The sequence below is a fragment of the Scomber japonicus genome, chromosome 7 (genome assembly GCF_027409825.1).
Source record: "Scomber japonicus isolate fScoJap1 chromosome 7, fScoJap1.pri, whole genome shotgun sequence".
Lineage (NCBI taxonomy): Eukaryota > Metazoa > Chordata > Actinopteri > Scombriformes > Scombridae > Scomber > Scomber japonicus.
This window is the reverse complement of record NC_070584.1, coordinates 17,317,333-17,341,300: the sequence shown is the minus strand read 5'-3', so window position 1 is coordinate 17,341,300 and position 23,968 is coordinate 17,317,333. Positions and strand designations below refer to the sequence as shown.

Sequence of the window (23,968 nt, the reverse complement as noted above, 5' to 3'; positions counted from 1 at the left end):
TGGATGGATGTTACGTAGACATTACATGATATATGTGTGTAATATGTACATAAATCTGCAATTCACATTGTTATTGTACAGGATAGAGGACAAATCAAAATATCAAACGTGCTCTCCGGCGCTATGTGAATGAGCGCCACAACGACTGGGACATTCACCTGCAAGCTGTGGTGTATGGCATAAATACCGCCAAACAGGTGTGTTTTTTACTTTACAATCACTAATGCTGTTAAATTTGCATCTTGAGGAATGTCACATGTCACATTGTTTTTTACTGTGAACTTAGAGCTCCGCGAAGAACACCCCGTTTTTCCTGTTCTTCAACCGCCACTACCTCCTTCCTGAGGTTCTCAACGCCTGTCCCATGGGAGACCACTTTGAAGTTGGAGACCCAGAGGACGATCTGGAAGCTAGGATGAGGACAATCACAGACCTCAATGAAAAGGTAGTGAGGCACAAAGCTCATATATTGAAGTTGTTGTATTTATGTGTTTCATGTTATTTACTTTATTTGTGGCTTTGGCCAATAGGTTCTTGCCAACATAGAAAAGGCCCAGGAGAAGCAAAAGAGCTGTTATGCAGCACGCAAAAGGAAGCGCTGCAAAACAGTAGAAATTAACACAGGTGATGACATTCTCCTGTCTTCTGAGCCAAAGAGGCAGCGGCTGGGGCATGGCCTGAAACATATGCATCAAGGCCCCTACAAAGTCCTTGATATGTCAGAAAATGGCGTGGCCACCATCCAAAAGAACACTGGGTCCTTGCAGAAGGTGAATGTCGATCGCCTGAGGCCGTACTACAGACAGAAACGTAAGTGTTTTTAGTGTACTGCTAAACTGTTTGTGTGGCCATTGTTCCATTCTCCACTCTTGGTAACAACCAGATTTGGTAGTTTGTACTTTGTCTATGGGATCAATGCCCAACTTGTCTTACTTCAGATCGACAGTCTAGAGGACTGTCTAGGAGAGAGTGATCAAATCTGAGCTGGACATCTACGCCAAATACAGTAAAGTCATCCTCATCATCCTCCTGAAGTACCTGCCTCCCCATCTACGTCAATTTAAATGACACCCTTTCGGTCTCCACTCTCGGTAAGAGCCTGATGTCAGTAGTTTGTACTTTGTCTGTAGGATCAACACAATACTTAACTTATTTCCATCTTCTTGTTGTCTTAATTCAGATTGACAGTCTAAAAGACTAGGAGAGAGTGATCAAGTCTGAGCTGGACATCTATGGCAAACACAATGAAGCCAATTGTGTTTAAATGACACCTGTTCTCGGTAAGAAGCTGATTAGGTAGTTTGTACTTTCTCTGTGGGAGCAATGCCTAACTTATCTTATTTTCAATTTCTTGTTGTCTTACTTCAGATTAACAGTAGGAGAGGGTGATCAAATCAGAGCTGGACATCTACGTCAATTGTGTTTAAATGACATGCTTCCAGTCTCCACTCTCAGTAAGAAGCTGATTTGGTAGTTTGTACTTTGTCTGCCTAACTTCAATTTCTTCAACACTGACGGCATCAATGACAAGAGGTGCAGTTCCAGGGAAGGAAGCTCTTGAGAGGAGAGTACAGCATCCCAACACAAGACACTGAGGTAAAGTTAACTAGTATGAGGTAGAACTGGTGCTTAATTTGTTTTATTAACTGTAATATCTACTGAGTGTGTGGACACATGTTTAAAAGACAGTGCCATATAGCTTCAAGTTTACTATAATATCTGTTGTACTAATATCGTTATTTTTGTGCAATTTCAGGAAAAGATGAAGATGATCGGGAGACTGCACTGTTGACAATCATCCTTCTGCCTTAATCAACTACATACCTGTATGCTCCAGATTCGGATTGCTTCAGTCTTTCTCTCTCTCTTTCTGTATCAACCCCAACCGGTTAAGGCAGATGGCTGCCCACCTAGAGCCTGGTTCTGCCTGAGGTTTCTTCCCATTACGGAGTCGCCAAGTGTTGCTCATGGGGGAATGTTGGGTCTCTTTAAATTAAAGAGTATAGTCATATCTTCTTATGTGATTACATAAAATTGTCTTTACTTGAATATGTGCACAATTTTTCATATAGCTATGTACATACATGTGTCTTTAGTTTCCTCCATTGTTTATATTCATTTTTTAAAGCATGTGGTTAAAATTCAAGATTTAAATTCTTTGACAGTACTGTTTAAGCTCTGTCTTTTGTTTTTTCCATCTCTGACATTAATTTGATGGAAACACATTTTTGTATTTTTAGATTAAAATGTTTGGTTCATGTTCAATGGAATTCTTTGGTCCTTCAAAGTTATAAACTAAAAGTTAACAAACTTTCAGTACTGGCTTGAGCATTCATTCATTTGAAATGGTCTTGTGATAGTGTGTCAAACAGAGGCATGCATACCACAGTTTAAATATCTGTCTGCATCAAAACAACAGCTGAGGAAGTCCATCAGGTGAGTGGAGGAGCTGTGACAGAACTAGAAAGGGTGGTACCTGTGTCTATAACAAAGTATAAAAGAGTGCACATCACACATCAGATAAATCTTGGCCTTTTTTTCGTTAACAAAACTGTTCCAAAATCAAAGCTCTATGAATGTGAAATGGATGTAATGTAATGTTAAAAACTTCAGTTAGTTTATACCATTCTCAATTGAAAAAATATAAAATATATAATATGTTTATAGTACAATATATCTATATATACATATACATATATATAATAAAATAATATGATATAAATATATAAATAAAACAGATAGATACATAAGATAGTGTGTATCTATCTATATATATTTATATATTATATAAAGATATATATACTATCTTAACTATCTATTTTATAGCTATATATAGATATATATTGTGTATATATATACTATCTTATCTATCTATTTTATATATGTATATAATAAAATAATATAATATAAATACGGTATATCAATAAAAATATAGATAGATAAGATAGTGGATAGATAGATATAATTATTATTACTATTACCTCGTATTATTTTATTTCCATGTCTGATTTCCAGATAGTTCAATGATATGTATACTTACTCTTAACCTCTGACAACTATTTATAACCAAACTATTTATATTCATTCATATTTATGTATTTATACTATTGATTTATTTTATTTATATTTATACATGTCTGATTTCCAGATATTTCCATGATATGTATACTTACTCTTAACCTCTGACAACTATTTACAACCAAACTATTTATATTTATTCATATTTATACATTCATACGATTGATTTATTTTATTTATATTTATATGTTTATACAACTGATTTATTTCGCGTATCGCGTTTTGAGTCTGGGGGCGTTTTTTCCAAGCAGAGTTGCCGTACATAACGGTACATAACCGTCCAAGATGGTGGACGATCGAGAACGCTACTGCGCATGTCAGACTCACATCGGGTAGGCGACTCACATCGGGTAGTGACAGATACAATCCATACAGTCTATGATACAATCAGACTGTTTCTAATAGGAGTACTGTATAATCCGTAGAAGGGCTCTGATACAGTACAGTCAATATATCACAGCCCAAAACACTTTCTGCGATATATATTTGAACTAATATGTTTGTAATACTCAGAGATTCCGTACTAATAGCACCTTTCACAGAAATAAAATGCACAAAGTGCTTCACAGAATACAAAAAGACCCTAAAAACATACATGCAAACATTAATAAACAAAGGCAATACAAACATTCAATCAATGAGACAGAAGAAAGAAAAGCAATAAAAAAACTAAATTAAAACATAAAAGGCCATTAAAATATAGGAGCAAAACACAGGGAAACAGAGGACATACAAGAGAAACAAGCACTAAATCAATTTAAGGTGAGAGAAAAGCCAATTTAAACAGATGAGCCTTCAGTTGCTTGTTAAACCCCTCTACAGAGGCTGTTAGACCGTAACCCTAAAGGCAAAGAGTTCCATAGTGTTGGAGCCACTACTTCAAAGGTCAGATCACCTTTTGTTTTCGAAGGACAACCAGTAGACCCTGGTCAGCAGACCTCAATGTCCTACTCGGTATAGATGGATGGAGAAGGTCACATAAGTAATAGTTATATGTTATTATGTTATTATGTGTGTGTAATAGATAATGTGTGACCTCCGACTGGATCTAAGAGGTCCACTATTTTCCACTGTAAGGTCAATTCTCAGTGTTGTGTGCATTGGAGATTTATGGAGATGTGTAAATTGAGTACTGTACCCGAATTGGCTTGCTAACTAGTTGGGATATCACAAATCATTCTCATACACACCCCAAGAAATAAGATTTTCAGTGAGCTCAGAGAAACGTTCCACTTTCAGCAGATAATTGTGAAAGCATCGTTCATGTTCCAAACTCTGCACAAATATTATTCTGCATAGTGAAGCTCAAACATCCAGCTAGAAGAACAAGAAGAGTGGATAGGGACTTCAAGGACACAGATGGCTTTACGCACACATACACCCGCTCCTTTACAAATCCTGCGCGTTACGCATGTTTTGCACCAGGTGGCGGTATACTCCACTTAAACACTCTACTCAAATTTTCTAATGGAGTGGAGTTCGACTCCACCTCCACCATGGACTTCTCTTGCCACCAAGAGATACCTGTAACGATTGATAAAAGTATACTTTCAATATATATGATCAGATATACTGTTCATCTTCCTTTAACTTTAAAATGTATAGCATATTCAGCCATATCATTGTATCAACAGTATGGTTTGATTACGTCCTGTGATGGGACCAGTTTTGGACTGTTCTGATTGCTTTATATTAAATAAATTACTGCACAGGCTATTTTGCTTATTTTGTTTTAGAATAGAATAGAATAGAATTAATAATCCACAAATAGTGGACCCAAGTCTTTGTCTCATCCAGCTCTTCATCAAAACATACTCACAGAACAAACACACAACAACACTGACAGTACGAATAATCCAAATAATAGAATATGATATACAGATACACAAAGAAAAAAAAAGATTAGAATTAAAGGCTAAAATAGAGTCTCTAAGATTTGAGCCTTTTTGTATCTTGTATTTATTTTGGCTAAATTTTGTTATGATAAAGTTTATAAATAAATCCACAGCAAGCGTGTATCCTGATTCTCCATGACAAGCTATTTGAAAATAAATAGAATAAAAAATGCAGTGACAGTGCATAATTTAAAATATATTTCCTCTCATTTATCTTAAGTATATCCTTTACACAGTTAGTCATTCCAGGTTTGTTATTGTATGATTGCTTTGTTTAAATAGATGAATAAGTTCACATTACAGTAGACTAAACTTGTCAACTACAACTGTGTGAAAGGGTAAATAAATAAAACATTTACTTCAAACTACCATTACAGGAAGAGCAGGAGTCAACTAAAGAAATAGAAATGCATAAGAACCTCAGCATTGTTTTTAATCACGAGGCCATGAGGAGGCTTGAGGCATAAGGATGACCCCCTCTGAGGACCCCTCTCCTTATGTTTCAGATAGGATGACCTCACTAAGAAGACCACCTGCCATGAGTGAAAAGAATATGTGGTACAGTGAGTCTGCCGGCAACAATGGAGTGACGGTTACTGTCATCTAAACAGACACTGCGAGTGGCTTGTTGCAATGCTGGGGACACTAAGGAATAATTGTGGGGGGTCTGATTCGTGGCGTGCCTGCCTTAGAGTAATTAATGACCAGTTACACAATGCTTGCACCCACTCACATGCAAATACACACACATACACATAAGTCCCTGGACAAGTTTGGCTTCAAGCCACAGGACTGAAAGGGGGGAGGGGAGGGGTTGGGTTAAAGTGCAGCAAAATGAATTAACCCTAGATTATAATCATGAGTTCATTAATCTAATCTTCTTAAATTCTTAATCTCCTTTAGGCACACTTGTGTGTATGAAAGCATTTGGCCCTGTCAGCTACAAGGGAGGCTTAAATGAGCACTGGCAACAATGGTTATGAGAATGTGATTTACCCATGAGTGTGTTTATTGATGTCAAACTCTGAGGTTGGTTGAGTGGTTACTTCAGGAATTTCAAGTGTAAGAAAATACATTTGGTATATTGTGGTATGAGATGCTCTCATATTTAGAAGAAAACGAGACCAAATAGTGGTAGAAAGGAAGTCTGAATGTCTTTGCTTTTGCTTTTTCTTCTTCTTCTTTTGCTCTCAAACACTTACACTCTCACTAACATGGAGAAGAAAGCATGCGTTGAGTGAGAGTGACATCCCCACCTCCCCTCCAAATATCCCCCAAAAGTCTCTATTGTTTGAATAAGCATGAGACTTACAACATTACAAATATCTGTGATCCAGTATGTCATATATTTTTTACTTTGCACTATATAACATCAACACTGCCAATTAGTTGTATATACTGTTGTACATTAAATTTTATTTTATTTATTGCTATTTTGCTATTTTATTATGTATAGTTAGTTTGTTACAGTTTGTTCTTTATATTCTTATATGCTGTTATCGTCACTGTGTGTAATGCTGCTGCTGCACTGTAATTTCGCAGTTTGGGATCAATAAAGTATATCTATCTATCAATCTATCAATCTATCTATCTATATACATATGACATTTCTGACTACTATTCTTTCTCGTTAGCTTTCTCACAGCAACACTTTGACTTGGAAAAGCACAGCTGCAACCAACAATATTAACGATTCATCTTCTCCCTTTACCTGGTGTTGAGCCACCAGCATATCTCTGTATCTATGGTATATAGAGCCATTGTTAATGTTATTAGTATTATTATTATCACTGCAAGACATGTTGGTACATGTCCCAACAAAAAACGATGTGTATCTTGCGTTTTTTTTAATTTCTTGAGTCTCTGCTTCTATAATTCTACTTTCAAACACACATACCGACCTATTTTCTCAAATGTCTACTTAACTATGGTAATGGTGTTCATATCTTCTGAGTGATACCTTTTTAAGCAGCGCATGAGGTTCCTTGGCTGATGCTTATTCTGAACTGAGGAGCATTCTTGATGAATTCCTGTAAACCTCACGAGTACTTAAATCCTGCAGACAATGCGAGGAATTCAGCCGTAGAAACAATCTCATGGTCCTTCAGAGGGACTTTAACCTGCCATCATATGATTATTAAGACTGTTTGTTATGTGGAGCTGGCACTCTGAGCGCAGCAGGGGTAGCTGATCCTGGTGCTTGGTAGAGCAGAGATGCTGATCAGTTTGTTGGAGGGACTCATATATTTCTAAAGCGGCCTTTTATTGGGCATTGAGTGAAGGGGTTAAACAACACGTCCACTGTCTGTTCATTGGGAGAAAGAAATATAGCTAAAAACAATTTAGATAAGACAAAAGTCTTTATGACTAAAATTCTAGTTTTATAACTATTTGATTTATTTTCCCATTTCTGTAGGCTAGTTCTTCTTTTATCTCATTTTTCTTATTGCTCCATTCTATTTCAACCAGTTCTTATTACAGGTGTGTATTTCATGTCATTTCTATATTGCATGCCGATCAAGGGTTGTGTATCCATACCAGACGCTTTCTGTTTTATTATGGTTTAGTGTGTGTGTGTGTGTGTGTGTGTGTGTGTGTGTGTGTGTGTGTGTGTGTGTGTGTGTGTGTGTGTGTAATCTATAGCCTATATATACAGCCTATATATAGTCGATATATATATATATATATATATATATATATATATATATATATATATATATATATATATATATATATATATAATCGATATATATATATTTCCCTTTCTTTTATATGTACTCTTAATTCTTTTTAATGTCAAAGCTCTTTAAATGATGTTGCCTTGACTCCATGGTGACCAATGAGAGCAGTTCTCCTGCGAGCACTTTCAAACAGGTGAAACATGGTGACAGGTGTTTTTGTGTTTTTCTGGCAGTAGTCTAATATGTGACTCTGCAGGCTCTGCAATGGGATGAAGAATAAAGAAATGTTTGGGTGTTTGATCTCATTGGACGGCAGCAGGAGGAGGAGGAGGAGCTATACACAACGCTACTGCTCCCTCTCTGTCCGCTCCGTTCAGCTCGCTGTTCTGCTGCAAGCTGCGTGGCTTCACGAGAGCAAACACGGCTCACCAACTTTTCTGTCTTTTGTTATATTGTTTTGAGTTTTAGTGTGAAGTCAAAACTCGCGACGGAGACAAATGGCTCGTCAGTTTTGCGGCGGTTTAGGTTAGGACAGTTTTGAACTCGGAAAGTGGATTTTGTAGAAATTCGTGCCACAACTTCAAACAAAACCAACGGCGGAAGAAGTTGAAGCCGAGATAAAGAATCTGGATCAGCTTTGCTTCCTTGCTTCCTATCAAGGTAAACAGCAGTTAATTACATGTTAATTAATCCAAATGAAGCTTCTGTCGTCGGTGCTTGTTTGTTTTCTGCAGCTTCCGAAATGTGAGAAGTTTGGTTACAGGCTCAGCCACGGGATCCTTTGATGTTTAGAGAGAGAGAGAGAGAGAGAGAGAGAGAGAGACCTTGGATGATGTGTGCAGGGCTGCTGCTAACTTGGGAGGAAAGCTGAGCGCATGCTGAAGTGCTGACCGTAGTTTCACATTTACTGCACAAAACGAATTGGATTTCACGCTGAGTCCCTCCACGGAAGTCCCCCCTCGCCCCGTCGCCCACCCTCTTACCCCCTTTCAGTGGGATTGAATAACCGACTTACATTTATCTGCTATGAAACAATGGAGGCTTTAAAGTGAAGATATTTATTTGGTCGTTTTCAAGTTGTGTACAGTCTTTTGTTTATCTTCAAGATGCAGTAAAGTTAATCTTGTTGTAAATTCAGCATATGTCTCTAACCCAGATTAACATCCCACTCAGCCTGTCAAACCCCACTGCAGATGATCAAAAGATTTTTTTTTATCTGTTGCATGGAGGTTACATAATTTTATCCTAAAGGAGCTTGTCTGAGGTGTCACATCTTATGTGGGTTTGAAAGCTTTGCCGTTGGCACCACCTTGTATGAGAGCCAGTTGGGGAACAGAACAAATTGGCAGGAATTTATTGGAGCTAGCTGTGGTTGGAGGTGACTCACAACCCTGATATGTTTATAGGGGTGGAAAGATGTGATATAAGGCAACACACCCAGGTGCTCTGTCATTAATAATAGAGAGCTTGTGTAAATGTAGCTGGTTTGCCATCTTTTGTTCTCTATGTTTTATATTACAGTATCTCTTTGCCATCGAGTGTACGCAAGGTGGCTTTCTGTGGGAGTGCTCCTTATCTGACCGCCTTTCATCTCTAACTTATGTCTGAAGTTCATTTCCGTTGTGACCCAGCATGCTAATTATGAGCGTTTCATAAATCCATAAAATGTCTCCCTCGTGTTCATCATAAAAGTTACCAAGCAATGACTCTTCCCACTTGTTTTAAATAATGCTCTTCTGTATTTTCTGTCCCAGGTCCAAGTCAAGATGTCCGTCAGTAACCACGAAAACCGAAAGTCTCGTTCTAGTTCCGGCTCCATGAACATCCATCTCTTCCACAAGACATCCCACGCTGACAGCCTGTTGACTCAACTCAACCTACTACGCAAACGAAAAGTCTTCACAGATGTTTTGCTAAAGGCCGGAAACCGGACTTTCCCTTGCCACCGGGCTGTCCTGGCCTCCTGTTGTCGATATTTTGAGGCCATGTTCAGTGGCGGACTCAGGGAGAGCCGTGACGCTGAAGTCAACTTCCATGACTCTCTCCATCCGGAAGTGCTGGAGCTCTTGCTTGACTATGCCTACTCAGCGCGAATCATAATTAACGAGGAAAATGCAGAGTCACTCCTGGAGGCGGGCGACATGCTTCAGTTCCACGACATTAGGGATGCAGCGGCAGATTTTCTAGAAAAGAACCTCCACCAGTCCAACTGTCTGGGGATGATGTTGCTGTCAGATGCTCACCAGTGCCAGAGACTGTATGAGCTGTCGTGGCGAATGTGCTTGGCAAATTTTGCTACCCTCTACAAGACAGAGGACTTCCTGAACTTGCCCAGAGACAAAGTCCAGGAGCTGATCCTCAGTGAGGAACTGGAGGTGGAGGATGAGAGCCTGGTGTACGAGGCAGTTATCGACTGGGTCAAGGCGGACATGGAACAGCGGCACAGTGAGCTGCCTGAGCTGCTGCGCTGTGTCCGTCTGGCGTTGCTCCCCGAGACGTACCTGCTGAAAAACGTTGCTTCGGAGGAGCTGGTCATGTGTCACAAAGTTGGCAGGGAGATCGTCGAAGATGCCGTGCGGTGTAAGATGAGGATCCTCCAGAACGACGGTATAGTAACAGGGTTCTGTGCCCGGCCAAGAAAGGTCAGCCAGGCCCTGCTACTCCTGGGAGGACAGACATTCATGTGTGATAAAGTCTACGTGATTGACAACAAGACCAAGGAGATCACCCCCAAAACAGACATCCCAAGCCCCAGAAAAGAATGCAGCGCCTGTGCCATTGGCTGCAAGGTATGCATGTGATGAAAATCTGGATATAAAAATATTTATGAGATTTTAAAAACTGTTATAGTTGTACTTATACTGTGATTTTTCTTCTTCTTTGGTCTCAGGTTTATGTTACAGGAGGACGTGGCTCAGAGAACGGGGCCTCCAAAGATGTCTGGGTGTACGACACATTACATGATGAATGGTCCAAAGCTGCACCCATGTTAGTAGCTAGATTTGGACATGGGTCTGCGGAGCTCGACCACATGCTATTTGTTGTGGGAGGACACACTTCCCTGGCAGGATCCTTCCCTGCATCTCCATCTGTGTCTCTCAAACAGGTGGAGCAGTACGATCCTCAGACTAACAAATGGACCCTCGTGGCTCCGCTCAGAGAAGGTGTGAGCAATGCTGCTGTTGTCGGTGCCAAAAACAAACTCTTTGCCTTTGGTGGAACCAGTGTAAACAGAGACAAATATCCTAAGGTGCAGTGTTTTGACCCTTGCCAGAACCGGTGGTCAGTACCGGCCTCCTGTCCACAACTGTGGCGCTACACGGCAGCAGCTGTGGTCGGCAACAACGTTGTCGTGATTGGGGGCGACACAGAGTTCTCAGCCAGCTCTGCATACAGGTTCAACAGTGAGACGTACCAGTGGTCAAAGTTTGGTGACGTAACAGCAAAACGGATCAGCTGTCATGCAGTGGCATCAGGAAACAGACTATATGTGGTCGGGGGTTACTTTGGGGCTCAGAGGTGTAAAACACTAGACTGTTATGATCCATCATCAGACTCTTGGGACAGTGTTACCAGCGTGCCCTACTCACTCATTCCCACCGCCTTCGTCAGCACATGGAAGTACCTCCCAGCCTAGAGACATGCTGACTCTGAGGTTTCAACGGTGAGTAATTATAGTCTCTTTAAACTGATGTTAATTATACATGTCATACACGGTGTCTCTTCTATTGTCAGATAATATCTTTGAGCTCACTTTATTAAAACAGAACAGAATATTTTAAATTAATTTAAACCAGGTTTACTCAACAGACCCAGGTAAATGTCAGTCTGAACTGGACGAGGCCAGTTTAAAAACCCCTGACTTAGGGCTGGGCGATACAGACAAAATCAAATATCACAATATTTCTGACCAAATACCTCAATATCGATACTGCAACAATATTGTCGAGATGACTGTCGATGCTTTCACAAAATATTCACACTATGAAATTTTTGATAAATAATGATCAGTAATGTGGATATAATGATGAAGTGGGTAAAAGGTAAATAACAGAACAGCTAGAACATTCTGTTAAGTTCAGAAAATTATATATTTCACTGTAATACAGCTTTAAAACCAGGAAAAGACAACTATGATGACATATCGCGATGTTAATCATAATTTCAATATATTACCCAGCCCTACCATGACTGTTTTCAGGGTTGCTAGTGGTTACAGTTACACATTATCTAGCTTCTGTGACGGCTGGGTGTTGGATAAACATGGTGGAGTCCTGGTTTAGAGTGCAGGAGGAATGTCAGCAGTCCTGGTAATTACAGAGCAAGGGCTACAACACAAGACCTCTGTCACTGACAGGGAGCGAGGTGGAGAGGCAGGGATCAGGTCTGTGCTTGTAGCACCACGAAGGCAAGAGGGAAGGCCGCTCTGCAGGGCTAACTGTAATGAGTCAGTCGGTACCTTGAAACAGTTGAAAGCTATAAAAAGTGATGTGACACGTGATGTTTAACATATGAAGGGCCTGGAGCTAGAGGAGAGTAATAAGGTTTTGGTGAGCTTTACAGAAGAGCCTATAAGTAAGTTTCATTGTCTTTTTATGTGTATCCATACCTAACTTCTCACCCTCATTCCGGTGTACACTTATTGATACAAGACCTCTTTTTCTCTAATAAAAATTACATCATTTTAGACTTATAGCACCTTTTTTTAAAATTATGTTTACACAGTGCTCTGCAGGATAAAAAGTTACATTTGTTAGTTATTTCAGTACCATATGTTTGGATGGAAGAGAAATCTGTGCTACTTTAAGTGGGGGAAAAAAAGTTGGTCATCATTGATCTTATCAGGCATGTATGGAGAAAAAAGGAAGAATCCAGCTCAAGGGTATGAAAATACGATTGACTGAAATGTTACATGCCATATCAGTGAAGTATTGCTCAGCCTAATCTGCCTGAAGAAACAACAGGTGGCAGTTTTCACAGCTTCTTGTTAGATAAGACATGATACATTTTTCCTGAGGTGGTTTCACGAGGTGAGCTCAGCAGGAGGGATGGAGGGGCTAGTAGATGAAATTGTAGGAGGAAATTCAGTGTTTTTTTTTTTGAAGATTTGCAGGTTGTCTTCACATGACTCTGATGGTGTTAGAGTTAGTTTTAAGTTTCACAGTATGAAGTGTCATCCTTTTGATCTTATTTATATTATTTTACAGCTCTGATGCAATCAGTGGGAAACGGCTCATTGCTGTCGCTTGAGTCAGTTTTTCAAAGCTCAGACTCTGCCGCATCTTTGTTGTTGGTTTATGGTTTTATCTTTATTAGAGCAATGAAATTTCAAAGAAAGAACAAGCCGAGGTTTTATTACACCAACAACAGTCACTGAGCTTTCACAATGCATATGTCTGCTTGCATGTATTATTGTGTGCTTTCTATATAGCTTCATATTTAGTTATTTTCATTTTGGCAGATTGGTCGGCATTCATGATGGAGGTTTGGGTACATCACTCTCCTTTATACTGCAAAACAACTGCTTTTTTCGGTCTGGCAAACAGTAAAATGACTCCAAATCAGCTCTTTGTTACGCTGCCAAGAACTCTGAAGCTGAGCGGAAGCAAGTGAGAAGCAGAGGGCTTATGTGTGACTTGTGTCTACAGTAAACAGCTGGATATGATGGAGCGGGGGGACTTAGTGTTACAAGGCTGCTAGTATGGACCACTGTCTCCATGGTAGCCTAGGTTTTTGGGGCTGAGATGGAGACAGACAGGCTGGCTATGAAAGATCAAGGCACTGCATCCCTATGAACACTTGCAGTTACCGTAGCTCCCATCCCACTGCCGACTGCCTTTATGTTTAATTACAGCAGAGATGGAAAAAGCTCAGATTTCCAGAAGTCGCGCTTGTTAAGCAGGCGTCCTACCCTGATGCTGCTTGTCTCTCTCTCTCGCCCGCAACAGCAGGACTTGAGAGGAGGAGTGAAGTGGCAAAAATGTAGGGAACAAAGGACACGCGCATAGACACACATACACACAGAAGGAGAAGAAGAGGAGAGCGAGTAAGACCAGAAGAAGCTAAGCTATATTTTGCGCCATTTGGCAGCCGAGACTAACTCCTGCCTAAAAATACTTTGCTCCCGAGGCTGTCAACTTTCAGCTGGGGTCAGAGAGAAAAATAATGTGTGTGTGTGTGTGTGTGTGTGTGTGTGTGTGTGTGTGTGTGTGTGCGTGTGCGTGTGCGTGTGTGTATGGACTTCTTTTATGTGTAACGGCCGAAAACCACCAGTCAGCTGTTCAAGCGTTCACTAGTGTTTTGAGTTTTTACGCCGTTGTGAAACCACTCGTTTTCCACGCATACTATTTTGTGTCTCTCTCTCTCTCACACACACACACACACACACAGGCAGTTGCATTGCTGGCATTGCCTGTCCTTTAAACAGCCAGCCATCCTTACTCTAATTTGGGAGGAATGAAGGTGTGGCCTGCATTCCCATTAGTAAAGATTTGTTAATGTTGCCTTGCGGTTGAGGCATTTCAGTTGTCCTGGCAGTTGTGTGGCCTGTATGGGATTACTAGCCTCTCTGGTCTTTTTGTCACCACCTACGGTAGTTTGTAGCCCTGCTGTACAAATTCACCAGATGTGACTAACCACAGACTCCAGGGCCAAGCCAGAACCCACTGTTGATGGAAAAGTATTTGTAAAAGTAAAAACATTAAGACTCGTATTTGTTATGGTCAGGAAGGGGGAGGTAAATAACCTTTGTAACATTCTGTAACATTCTCAAACAGACTAAGAACATGCAGATTTAATTTTTGTACTTTGGCTTTTTCCAGTAGTCTCAACAGCTGCCAGCAAGGCTTTAAATAATATGTCTGTGTGTGTTTTGGAGGTAGCTGGCAGAGTAGCATAAGGGGTGTAATCTGGTCAGTTGTTGGTACCAGGATGTAACCAGAGATGTCTGCACAAAGTTCAGCACAGTCTCACTCTTTTAACCACTGAACCCAGAAATGACTATTATCTATGCTTGAGCCTTTGTTTTTTCAGCGCCCCCTCCTCCTCCTCCTCCTCCTCCTCCTCCTCCTCCTCCTCCACCACCCTTCTCCTTCTCTATCCCTCCCTCCCCATCACCTCTCTCAAAAATCACAGCCATAAGCCGCGTTCTCCTTTTTTAACGGCTTCAACCGAAGCTCTTATGAGGTGGGCACGGCTCTGTGTGATAGGGTACACCTGGAGAGGGCAAGGGTCACTAAGGGAGTCCTCGGCAGGCTCTCTGCATCCCAGACAGCTGCTGTAAAATGGAAAGGTCACGGTGGGATCATGGAGGAGGAGTGCAGAGGCCCCAGTCACTCAATACTAATGTTTTATTAATGCCTCACTGTGAGGGCCACCAGGAACACAAGCTGAATGAGGCTTTTATTGTGGCATCTGTGTACAACAACGACACACACATACACCGTTAGAGGTAGCACGTGCACACACACTTCGTCTCCGGTCCCTCGAGTAATCAATCTGCCACATTACAGCCCTCAGCACGGCTGCTTAAATTTGCATAAACTTAATGGAGTTTTTATTGGTCTTTTCTCCATGCTGTGAGTAACAAAAAGGAAAAGGAGGAAAGATGCTTAAAATGGCTGAATAATCACCCAGACTAATTTGATTACACCCTTAAAAAGAGACGAGCTGTCATACAGTTACAGGGGCCTCTTCAGGAAGCCAGCTGGGATGGGACAGAGTGTGTCTGCCTGGTAATTAATCTGAATTACGTAATATTTTCGCCTCTGAAGTAGCACTGAAGTGGCGCGTATTCAGTTACAGAGCCCCTCTTTGTTCCAGTCTTAAACTGGAGACTAACGTTTTCTGCAAGGATTCATCAAGACGCGGCTCATTAGATTTTGCAGCTGTACTGAGATGCTTATGTCTCTCTCTGAGCTCATCTCAAAGTCTTTGTCCCTGAAAACAATACAAGCCCATGTAAATGAAGTGACTGTTATTCACACATGGATCAATACAGTGGAATTCTGGGTGGTCATTAGTAAACATGGCAGAGGCCGTGTTGGACACGGGGGACAGATTAAGAAAGGGATCTTAGCTTTGGTTTGGCGTATTGTGGGTAATTGGGCTTCTGGAAGACGCAGATGCATACCACGCTACAATCAAGCTAAAAGAAAATGGAGATGAATGGCATGGTGCACGTCATTTATTTGATAAAGATGATCTGGCATCATAGTCAGTGAGCTGTCTCAGCTTGACAATGTAATTTTTATGGGATGGGAGCAGACAGAGTCAGAGAACCAGATCCAATCACTTCATACATTCCCAGACCATCTGTTTGGTCTGCTGAAGGCCACATGGAGTCCTCCGTCCCTCTCAGCTGCACACTGTGGTTCCTGCAGTGGACCAGACCGAAGAATCACACAGGGCGCCTGAGTTACAGTTATTAACCCCGCCACCTGTTTGCATCCTATTCATATTGACTCAAAACCTTAAACTCACAGTAAGATGTTTGTTTTGTGAAGATCAGTTTACTTATTTTGGTACAGTGAGAATGTAACAAAAGTTTAAATGCACATCAGGATGAGATTTCCATACACATGACTGAGGTTTCTCATATGGGTAAAAGGTGAACAACGTATTACTGATGTGGTCGTGACGGGTAATAATAAAGAAACAGGAGCCTTGTTGTGGCTGACAGAGCTGACGTATGATGATGTGAGTCAGGCATGGTGTTGCACCAGTAATGACAGACATAAAACCTCTGTAGGTCATAGTCTGTCTCTGTGGAATACTTTCTGACAGTCCAACTTTTTTTGTTCCCCTCTGGACTGCTATTCACGTTGAAAAGGTTAAATAATGCACAAGAAATCACAGAAGAAGTCAGGGCTTTTTTGATCTATGAGATAATGACTGTAATCAACTTTGCACCCTCTTCATATTGTTGGCCTGAGTTCAGATCAGGCAGCTGGCTCGACAAAATAAATGTAGACAGAGATAGATGACTGAAATGTAAAACTGCAATTCCTATGAAATAGTGATATTGTGATGGTTGGAGCTCAGCAGCGAGTTTTTAAGATTCAGAGGCATGCTCTTCATTATCTGAACTTGAGAGAGATTAGACCAGCAGCGGCAGCAGAACTGGAGAGGAGCAGGCAGTGACCCATGCTTATGTACACACAGAGCAGCAGTGGAAACTTCCATCAGGCTTGCAGTTGCACGTGATTAGTGCTGGTGCTGCTGCCTGACTCGGGCTTTGATCGGGGTGAGCAGAGTTTGTCTTGCAGTAAATGTACGCAGTTGGTTTTAGGGCCGATTATCAAACCTTATTGGAACTGCCAAGTACTGAAAGATGACATTGAACAGTCAGATAGTTTTGGTTATTTTTATCAGCCAGTGCTTTAAGTAAAAATGATGCCGATTTTGGGCAGTTATGTTCTTGCACATCTGCTTTTGTTCGACTTGGAGTCTTTTGTTAAAGGAATAAGATTGGGTCGGGGAATTCAAGTAGGTAAATGATGGGATTATACAACTAAAACTTTTAGTATTAGTACCAAAATATGACTATTGCATTGGCCCTTGTTAACAAAACTACAGATGCAGCCGTAGTCTGTTTCTGCCTCAAAGCGTTTCAACTGAAAACATGCAGCATTCTTTACATTTGCTGTGTACAATGAAGTCATGTGAAGTTTAGCAAGCTGGTTTAATGCAAGATAATACATTTCCCTGGCTGGCAACTTGCCAGAGTAATTAATTTTAGCCTTGTTCCAAAGAGTTCTTATGTATAAGCAGACAATATTTTTATTCTGCTGCTTAATATGAATCTTCAATGTAACCTCTTGTTGCCTCCCTGTTGTACTTATAGTAGTACGCCACTCAGGCTGTGTCTTACTGTTATGCCTCAGGTGATGAATCAGTGGAGGCTTCTGTAGTATTGGCCGGCTTTGCCATGGTAATGCGAGCTCATTAGGTTATCTAAACGAGCCTCGAGCAAAAAGGTGCTTCTAACTGGCAACTCTCCCCTTCCACTCCACACACACACACACACACACACAAACACACCCAAGATATTATCACAAACATGCAAATCGGAGGTAAACATCATGTTCATATTTCATCCCAAATATCCAGTGGTGCATTCCACCATAACATCAGGGGAGGAAAATTAGATGCCGAAGTATCTGAGGTTGCCACAAAAGCCAGAGATCAGAGATTCTGGAGAGTTCATGAGTGTTTCAAAAGTGATGCCTAACACATGCAGGAATTTGAAAATTTAACCATAAGAAGGTCTCATTCAGTATGAATTATATCCGGATAAAGCAGATGGTTTAGGAATGTCTGTGTTTTTTATCATCCCCTCTTCTGAATCCATAGAAGCTTATTTCTACAGAGAAGGGTCCTCTCTGCTGCCACCGTCAGATATTTATTACCAAGCGACATAAATGGCTTGAGCAGCTTAATCCCACATGCCAGGAGGACTTTGGTTAAATAACGGTCCGTCCTGCGGCATTATTAACGCTATGCGGGTAAGCCTGATAAAATGGCACAGTGATAAGCTGATGTGTAGCCCGGAGGACCCAAGTCTCTGCATTCCTTTTCTGTTCCCTGAGAAATGTCCAGGCCGCCCCTCTAGTCATGTGGTCAGCCTTCACAGGGTCCTCATACAGCACTTTACAGGACTGGAGCATTAATCTCCCTCTGTCACCCTGTCTCTTTCCCCAGGTCAACCGTGGTGTCTGGTATGCAGGCATGTGTCTCCCTTCACTGGCTACAGCAAGGAGGAGGAGGAAGAGGAAGGGTTTCTGAGTTCCTGCTGCGGGTTCATCCAGCCTGATTCAGTATCTTCAGTAGTGGACTGGAGGCTTGATTCCTGGAAACAGCCCAGGGACTGGAAGTCTCCTCATCTGCCTGGCCCCGGCCTCTCTCCACCTGATCTGTTGACTCATACTTGTTGTGTAACTTTCCCATGTAGCCACTGCAGGGTCTTCACAGTCGCCTCTGTATATCATGCCAACCACAGCCAGGAAAAAGATAGCAGAGACGTGTGCTCTCGGCATGAGGAATGTTTGGTCTGCCTTGGAGTGGTCTCTGCACACACACTTCTCTCTTTTCACTTCCTGAGGCTTATAAGCTACTGTGACTGTATCAGCCGTGTACTGCTCAACTGACTCATCATCAAACATCATCCCACCAGTAGATAAGCAGTTCAACTGGCATGTTGTTTTACAGTTAACTAACTAAAAAAGAAAGTCAGCTATCCTTCCAACACTGGGTGTGTACTCAGGTGTAATTTATTTGGACTGCTGAGACTGAATTAGACCTTTTGCTCTGCAAGGCGTACGAGGAAGGAGAGAAGACATTTGGGGAAGTGTATGATTTTGTGCACAGAAACAATCTTCCTGTCTGTATTTTTAGATTTTTGGACTTGGGCTTCCCTCAATTTTGGTGAGCTAAATTTGTATCTTCCTCCTCCACTTAAAATACACGCTCGCAAGAGAGAGAGAATGTGGCTGATTATGGCTGAAGAAGTTACTTTTCTGTTTCAAGATGTTATTTCAATGATGATATTTGCCAGTCATGTCATTATTTTTCTTATGTGTTTTGTGTCTCAGGGTTGTGTATAGTTTGTTTTCTGTATAGATGGACATTGCCTGTATTTTTCAAGGAAGGGTAATCTCTTTATTTTCTGTTTTATTTTTTTGTGAATGTACTATTTTTGAGAATCATTTTACTGAACTCTCATTTTAGAAGACATCCTTGTGTTGTATGATTGTACTTCACAGCAGCGGTCATATTTAAAACACAAATATTGCCAAAAGCTGAAAAGCTAACCTTAGCATTACTCTGGATTTAAAATACACAAGTGTGCCCAAAGTAGTTTAAAACATACTTTGTAGCTTCATTTCATATTTGAGTACCTTTTTAATAGTCTTTTTTGTGTGTAGTTTGTATATTTGCTTTGTAATTAATTTCTAGAAGCCTTTGATTTGCACAATTTGTACAAAGAAATCTCTTAATGGTCTTAATTTTGTATCTTTGTCTTAGCCCAGCTCGGTAGTGTGAATAATCAAAGCCTTTTTGTAGCAAATAATTGAGTTATTTCTCTTTCAACAAACTTAATTTGCTCTGTGTGCAAGTCTCTGATGTATCAAATATTGTGATATGTTAGACCAACTGTTACTTCACATCTTGTCCATGTTTTTACAGCTCAACTTGTCAATAAATGGCATCTTGTTGAAAACATATTCCGTTGTTTGTCCTCTGTTTTCCAGGGAATGACTGGAATTTGGCAGCTGTAAACAGTGTGGGTAGCCATATAATCACACAGGTACTCTTAACGTGCCCCGAATAGTTTCCAAACGCAGGTTAGGAATGGTTTTTGGTATTTACTGGGAACACCCGTCTCTTTCCTCCTGTCTGCCTGGGAGCTGAGGATTCAGTGAGATGAATGGTCCATGCCCCCTTGTCGTTGCGATATCACACATTATGGTTATGTGGTATGTGAAGTGCAAGCCTCTGCTGCTCACCATTTAAAAATATGCACAGACATCATAACCCTCAAAGGTTGAATAATGTGATAATGCTGTGCCGTGTTAGTCAGATGATGTGCCTCCATACCTCTCACTCTACAGCTGCAGGTTTATGTAAGAGAACAATGCAGTCCAGACTGGGCGTTGGATAAGAACAAGTCTGGTTGGCGTATTTGTGCAGGGTGGCAGCGAGGAGAGTCAGATAGGAATGTGGCCATGCTCAGGTTCAGGGAGGTGACTCTGGATGTGCTGCCTGCAGGCTCATAGTTTGCAAGATGTTGCTGATGTCTGACCTGCTACTGAGCCATCTTTGCTGCTGTTTTAACAAGCCACCTCCAGTTCAAAATCAGCATTTGATGGTTGTTGCTGTCACTTTTAATTACATTTGAATTTTGGGAACTCTCAATATTACAGAAGCATATTGCATTCACTTGAATAAAAAAGAAAAAATCAGTTTTTTCTAAGTAATTTATTTTTTGGTCTGTTTTTCGAGGTAATTATTTCTGTTTTTCTGAGAATTTTTTTCTCTCCTGTTCTTCTGTCTAATCCTTTTTCCTGTTTTGTGGCTATTTTTTTCCCTGTTTATTGGAGTAATTTTTCCTGTTTTTCGGGGCAATTATTTTTCTGTTTTTCGTGGTAATTTTTTTCTCTGAATTATCGAGATACTTCGCGAGAACAGCCAACCTGCAAGTGACTCCCATCTGTGGTGACTTCTGCTCCGCACATATGCCCAGTTTCTGAGCTTTTTGGTGAGACTTTGTCTTTTGACCAATATATGCAATTAGAGAGAGAAAAGGCAAAGAGGAAGAAAGATGTATAATAATAGTAATACCATCTATATTTGACTTAAAGACAGGACAATCTCCCATGTGTCTTAAACCCAGATCAAAGTAAAACTTGATTAAACTAAACAAGCAGGTCATGTTTGCTTCCATTACATCGAGCTCTCAATAAAGAGTGAATGTGTCCAATGTTTTGAATGCCCTCTAAACTTAGCCTGAAAAACAGAAAAGAAAGAAATTACTCAGAAAATTAGAAAAAAATTCCCCTGAAAAACCAAGCATAAAAATAAATTACTATGGAAAACAGAAATAATTACCTCGAAAAACAGACCAAAAAATAAATTACTCTTACCAGACTTTTTTTTTATTCAAGTGAATGCAATATGCTTCCGTACAATATAACCTTTCAAATTCTTGTTCTATTTATTTCAAAGAAAACTGCTGTCTGTGTTGTCGGAGCATTTGTCCCTCAGAGGGTTTAGAAACAGATCATTTAAACACATAGAGATCTCTTTAAAAGGTCTGGTGAAGTGAGTATAGGATAAATTATTGTTTTATTAACAAAAAGAGAACCCTACATGGATATAAAATGTCAAAGAAGGTCCTCTTATGTGAATAGAGGTCCTGCACATGTTATACATTTATTTTGGTGTTTGAACAGTCAAGTTGGAGCTTTCCAGTGTGCTTTTAGCTGTTTTTTTGGGAAGGCTGCACTTCAAGGTTTTAAGGACATCTACCTCATGTTTGTTTGAATATATTACACTATATACACTTATTGTAAGTCGCTTAGGGACAAATATAATGTGACATTACTTACAGCCTAGTTTGATGAAAGACAGACTGTTCTTTGAGTGTGGATTTTCTTTCTTGGCCTTGGAAACAGTAAATTGACCAAAAAACAACAAAAACAATCTTAACTCAAGGTCCATTTACTTTCTTTTTGGCAAGCTTAAAAACACATCACAGTCATCCTCAACAGATTTACTTCTCTTAAAAGCTCAAGTGAGAGCTTATAAAAAGCTAGTATGTGGATTTTAAATGGTTGAACTTTTTTTTTTTTAATTTGAAAACATATGTGGCTATTTATTATGTGGGCAAAATATGGTTTAAAACTGATGAAGGAAGGGCAGGAGAAGTCTCCAACACCTGCTATGGTAGACCTAAAGTTGTTTTTTTATTGCAGGATTAAAAATAAAGTTTAACCTTTACCAAAGGTTACTGTGTGAGTACTAACTCTTCTCCCAGGCCATCACTAACATTTCATCCTCCTGTTCCGTTCTTCCTCACTCCTCGTCTCCTTTTCCACTCGACTCTGCCTTGCTTGGAAATGAGGTGAGTTACCTTGAGGATGTTTGAGGAAGTCAGGTAGATTAACGCATATATCAATGTGTGTGTTAATGTGTGTGTGATGGCAAGAAGGAGGGAAATGTGGGATTGACTCGAGGGAAACAGCCTGCTGAATGTTTTGCAAGTTGTTTGCAAGTTGTGCTCTGAATGATTTGAATATCAAATTAACATTTCCTCAGATACGTTGGCAGCTGTAACATCATGTTCTCAATATTAAAACATGGGGTACAATGATGTAAACATCTACAAGTTTCAACATCAACAGATAATATTCCACTCAGCAATGTCTCGCATTATACAAAATGATTTCCCAATTACAAGATTTGTGAGACAAATGACATAAAATCTTGAGGGGGATGCCCTAAAACAAACATGAGTGACACAATGCAACCGCATTTTTGAATCTTTTCAAATCCAACCACAAAAAAACTTCAAAGGATGCCGTTAATTGGATGTAAATAAGAGGCGGCTCCAAATATGCCCCTCAGCAGCCATGACATCATGCCTGTAACAGGCTCTGTCCAGTCAGGCATGTGTACATGTTTGTGCCATGGGTACAGGGATTCATCAAAGGTTAATTTATGGATTTTTAAATACAATGCAGAAGTGCATAAAAAGATGAAAAACCCTTCTCTGAAAAGAGGACCTGGCACTGGACAGCGGGATGAGCAGGCCGGTCAATGGCTCCTATTGTAATGCAAAATGTGCAAACTGAGCAATTTCAAACAGATCTTACCGACAACACAATTAAACCACAGCGAATAAATAGTCATTTGAAAGTCGGCTGGAGACAAAAGAACCTCAGAAGCCGCCAAAACAAAAAAAAAGGAGGGAGGGAGGAGAATAAAGGAAAAGAAAGACAACAAACCGCCATAACAATCTGGATCCTTGGATATGTGGGGTCTGTGCATGTTTGTGTGTGTGTGTGTGTGTGTGTGTGTGTGTGTGTGTGTGTGTGTGTGTGCGTGCGTGCGTGTGTGTGTGTGAGTGTGTACATGTACGTGTGTGTGGTTTCTGTGCACGTATGAATTTATGCTTGATGTACATGTGTGTCTGTGGTGGTGTGGTTGTATGTTTGTTTGAGAGGTGGAGGGAAGAGCAGTTACAGCTTCTTGTTAACCCATAAGAAAGGAGGCAGTGAGGTGGAACGGACACTGCCTCTCCACCCAAATATAGGCTTGTGTCTGCTGGCCTGAGACCCCCAGCTGGGGCCTCCGCTTGCTCTGGATGGGGACAAAGACGCCTTGATGAGGCCAAAATCGACCTCCTCTCACCTTCCCTGGGGGGCCTGCCACTGAAGGCCAGGAAGCCCCACAGCAAAAGGGAAAATCAATATGTACCTTTTGGCCAAATCAAATCAGATTAGATAGCAAAAGACTGCCCTTGAGTCTAAACTTAAAACACTACACAATGAGAAAAAAAACGACAAACAGACTAAAATATGTGGGATTGTAACCAGCAGGCATAAAGATGAGATGAGCAATAAAATATAAAGTGAGTGTGAGGATTGAAGTTCCACCAGGAGCCATAACTTAAAAGAGCAGACTGTCTAAGAGTGGATTCACTGTTACATCAGTCTCTCTTGTTGCAAAGCTCTTGTCAGCAAACATCAATCTTCCTCTCTCAATCTTGTGCTTTATTGGCATAAATACTAAGAAAGACACCGCAAGCCTTAC

At 40.6% G+C, this 23,968-nt stretch overlaps 1 protein-coding gene and 1 long non-coding RNA gene across 2 annotated transcripts; both read left to right on the top strand.

The window, feature by feature from the left end:
* Window positions 1-1,034: 1,034 nt before the first annotated feature.
* On the top strand, window positions 1,035-1,413 carry LOC128362408 (uncharacterized). The gene is made up of 3 exons (XR_008321624.1): window positions 1,035-1,091; window positions 1,181-1,280; window positions 1,369-1,413. It is a non-coding gene; the product is annotated as an uncharacterized LOC128362408 (long non-coding RNA).
* A 6,647-nt stretch (window positions 1,414-8,060) lies between these two features.
* enc3 (ectodermal-neural cortex 3) lies at window positions 8,061-18,859 on the top strand. Its single transcript, XM_053321945.1, has 4 exons — window positions 8,061-8,314; window positions 9,409-10,443; window positions 10,545-11,318; window positions 18,356-18,859. The coding sequence occupies exons 2-3, from the start codon at window positions 9,421-9,423 to the stop codon at window positions 11,289-11,291; spliced, it is 1,770 nt and encodes a 589-aa protein (XP_053177920.1). The 5' UTR covers window positions 8,061-8,314; window positions 9,409-9,420; the 3' UTR covers window positions 11,292-11,318; window positions 18,356-18,859.
* The last annotated feature ends 5,109 nt before the right edge of the window (window positions 18,860-23,968 follow it).

Coding starts and splice junctions, on each gene's coding strand:
- enc3 (XM_053321945.1), top strand. CDS start 9,421: ATGTCCGTCAGTAACCACGAAAACCGAAAGTCTCGTTCTAGTTCCGGC. Junction 10,444..10,544: donor CCTGTGCCATTGGCTGCAAG/GTATGCATGTGA, acceptor CTTTGGTCTCAG/GTTTATGTTACAGGAGGACG.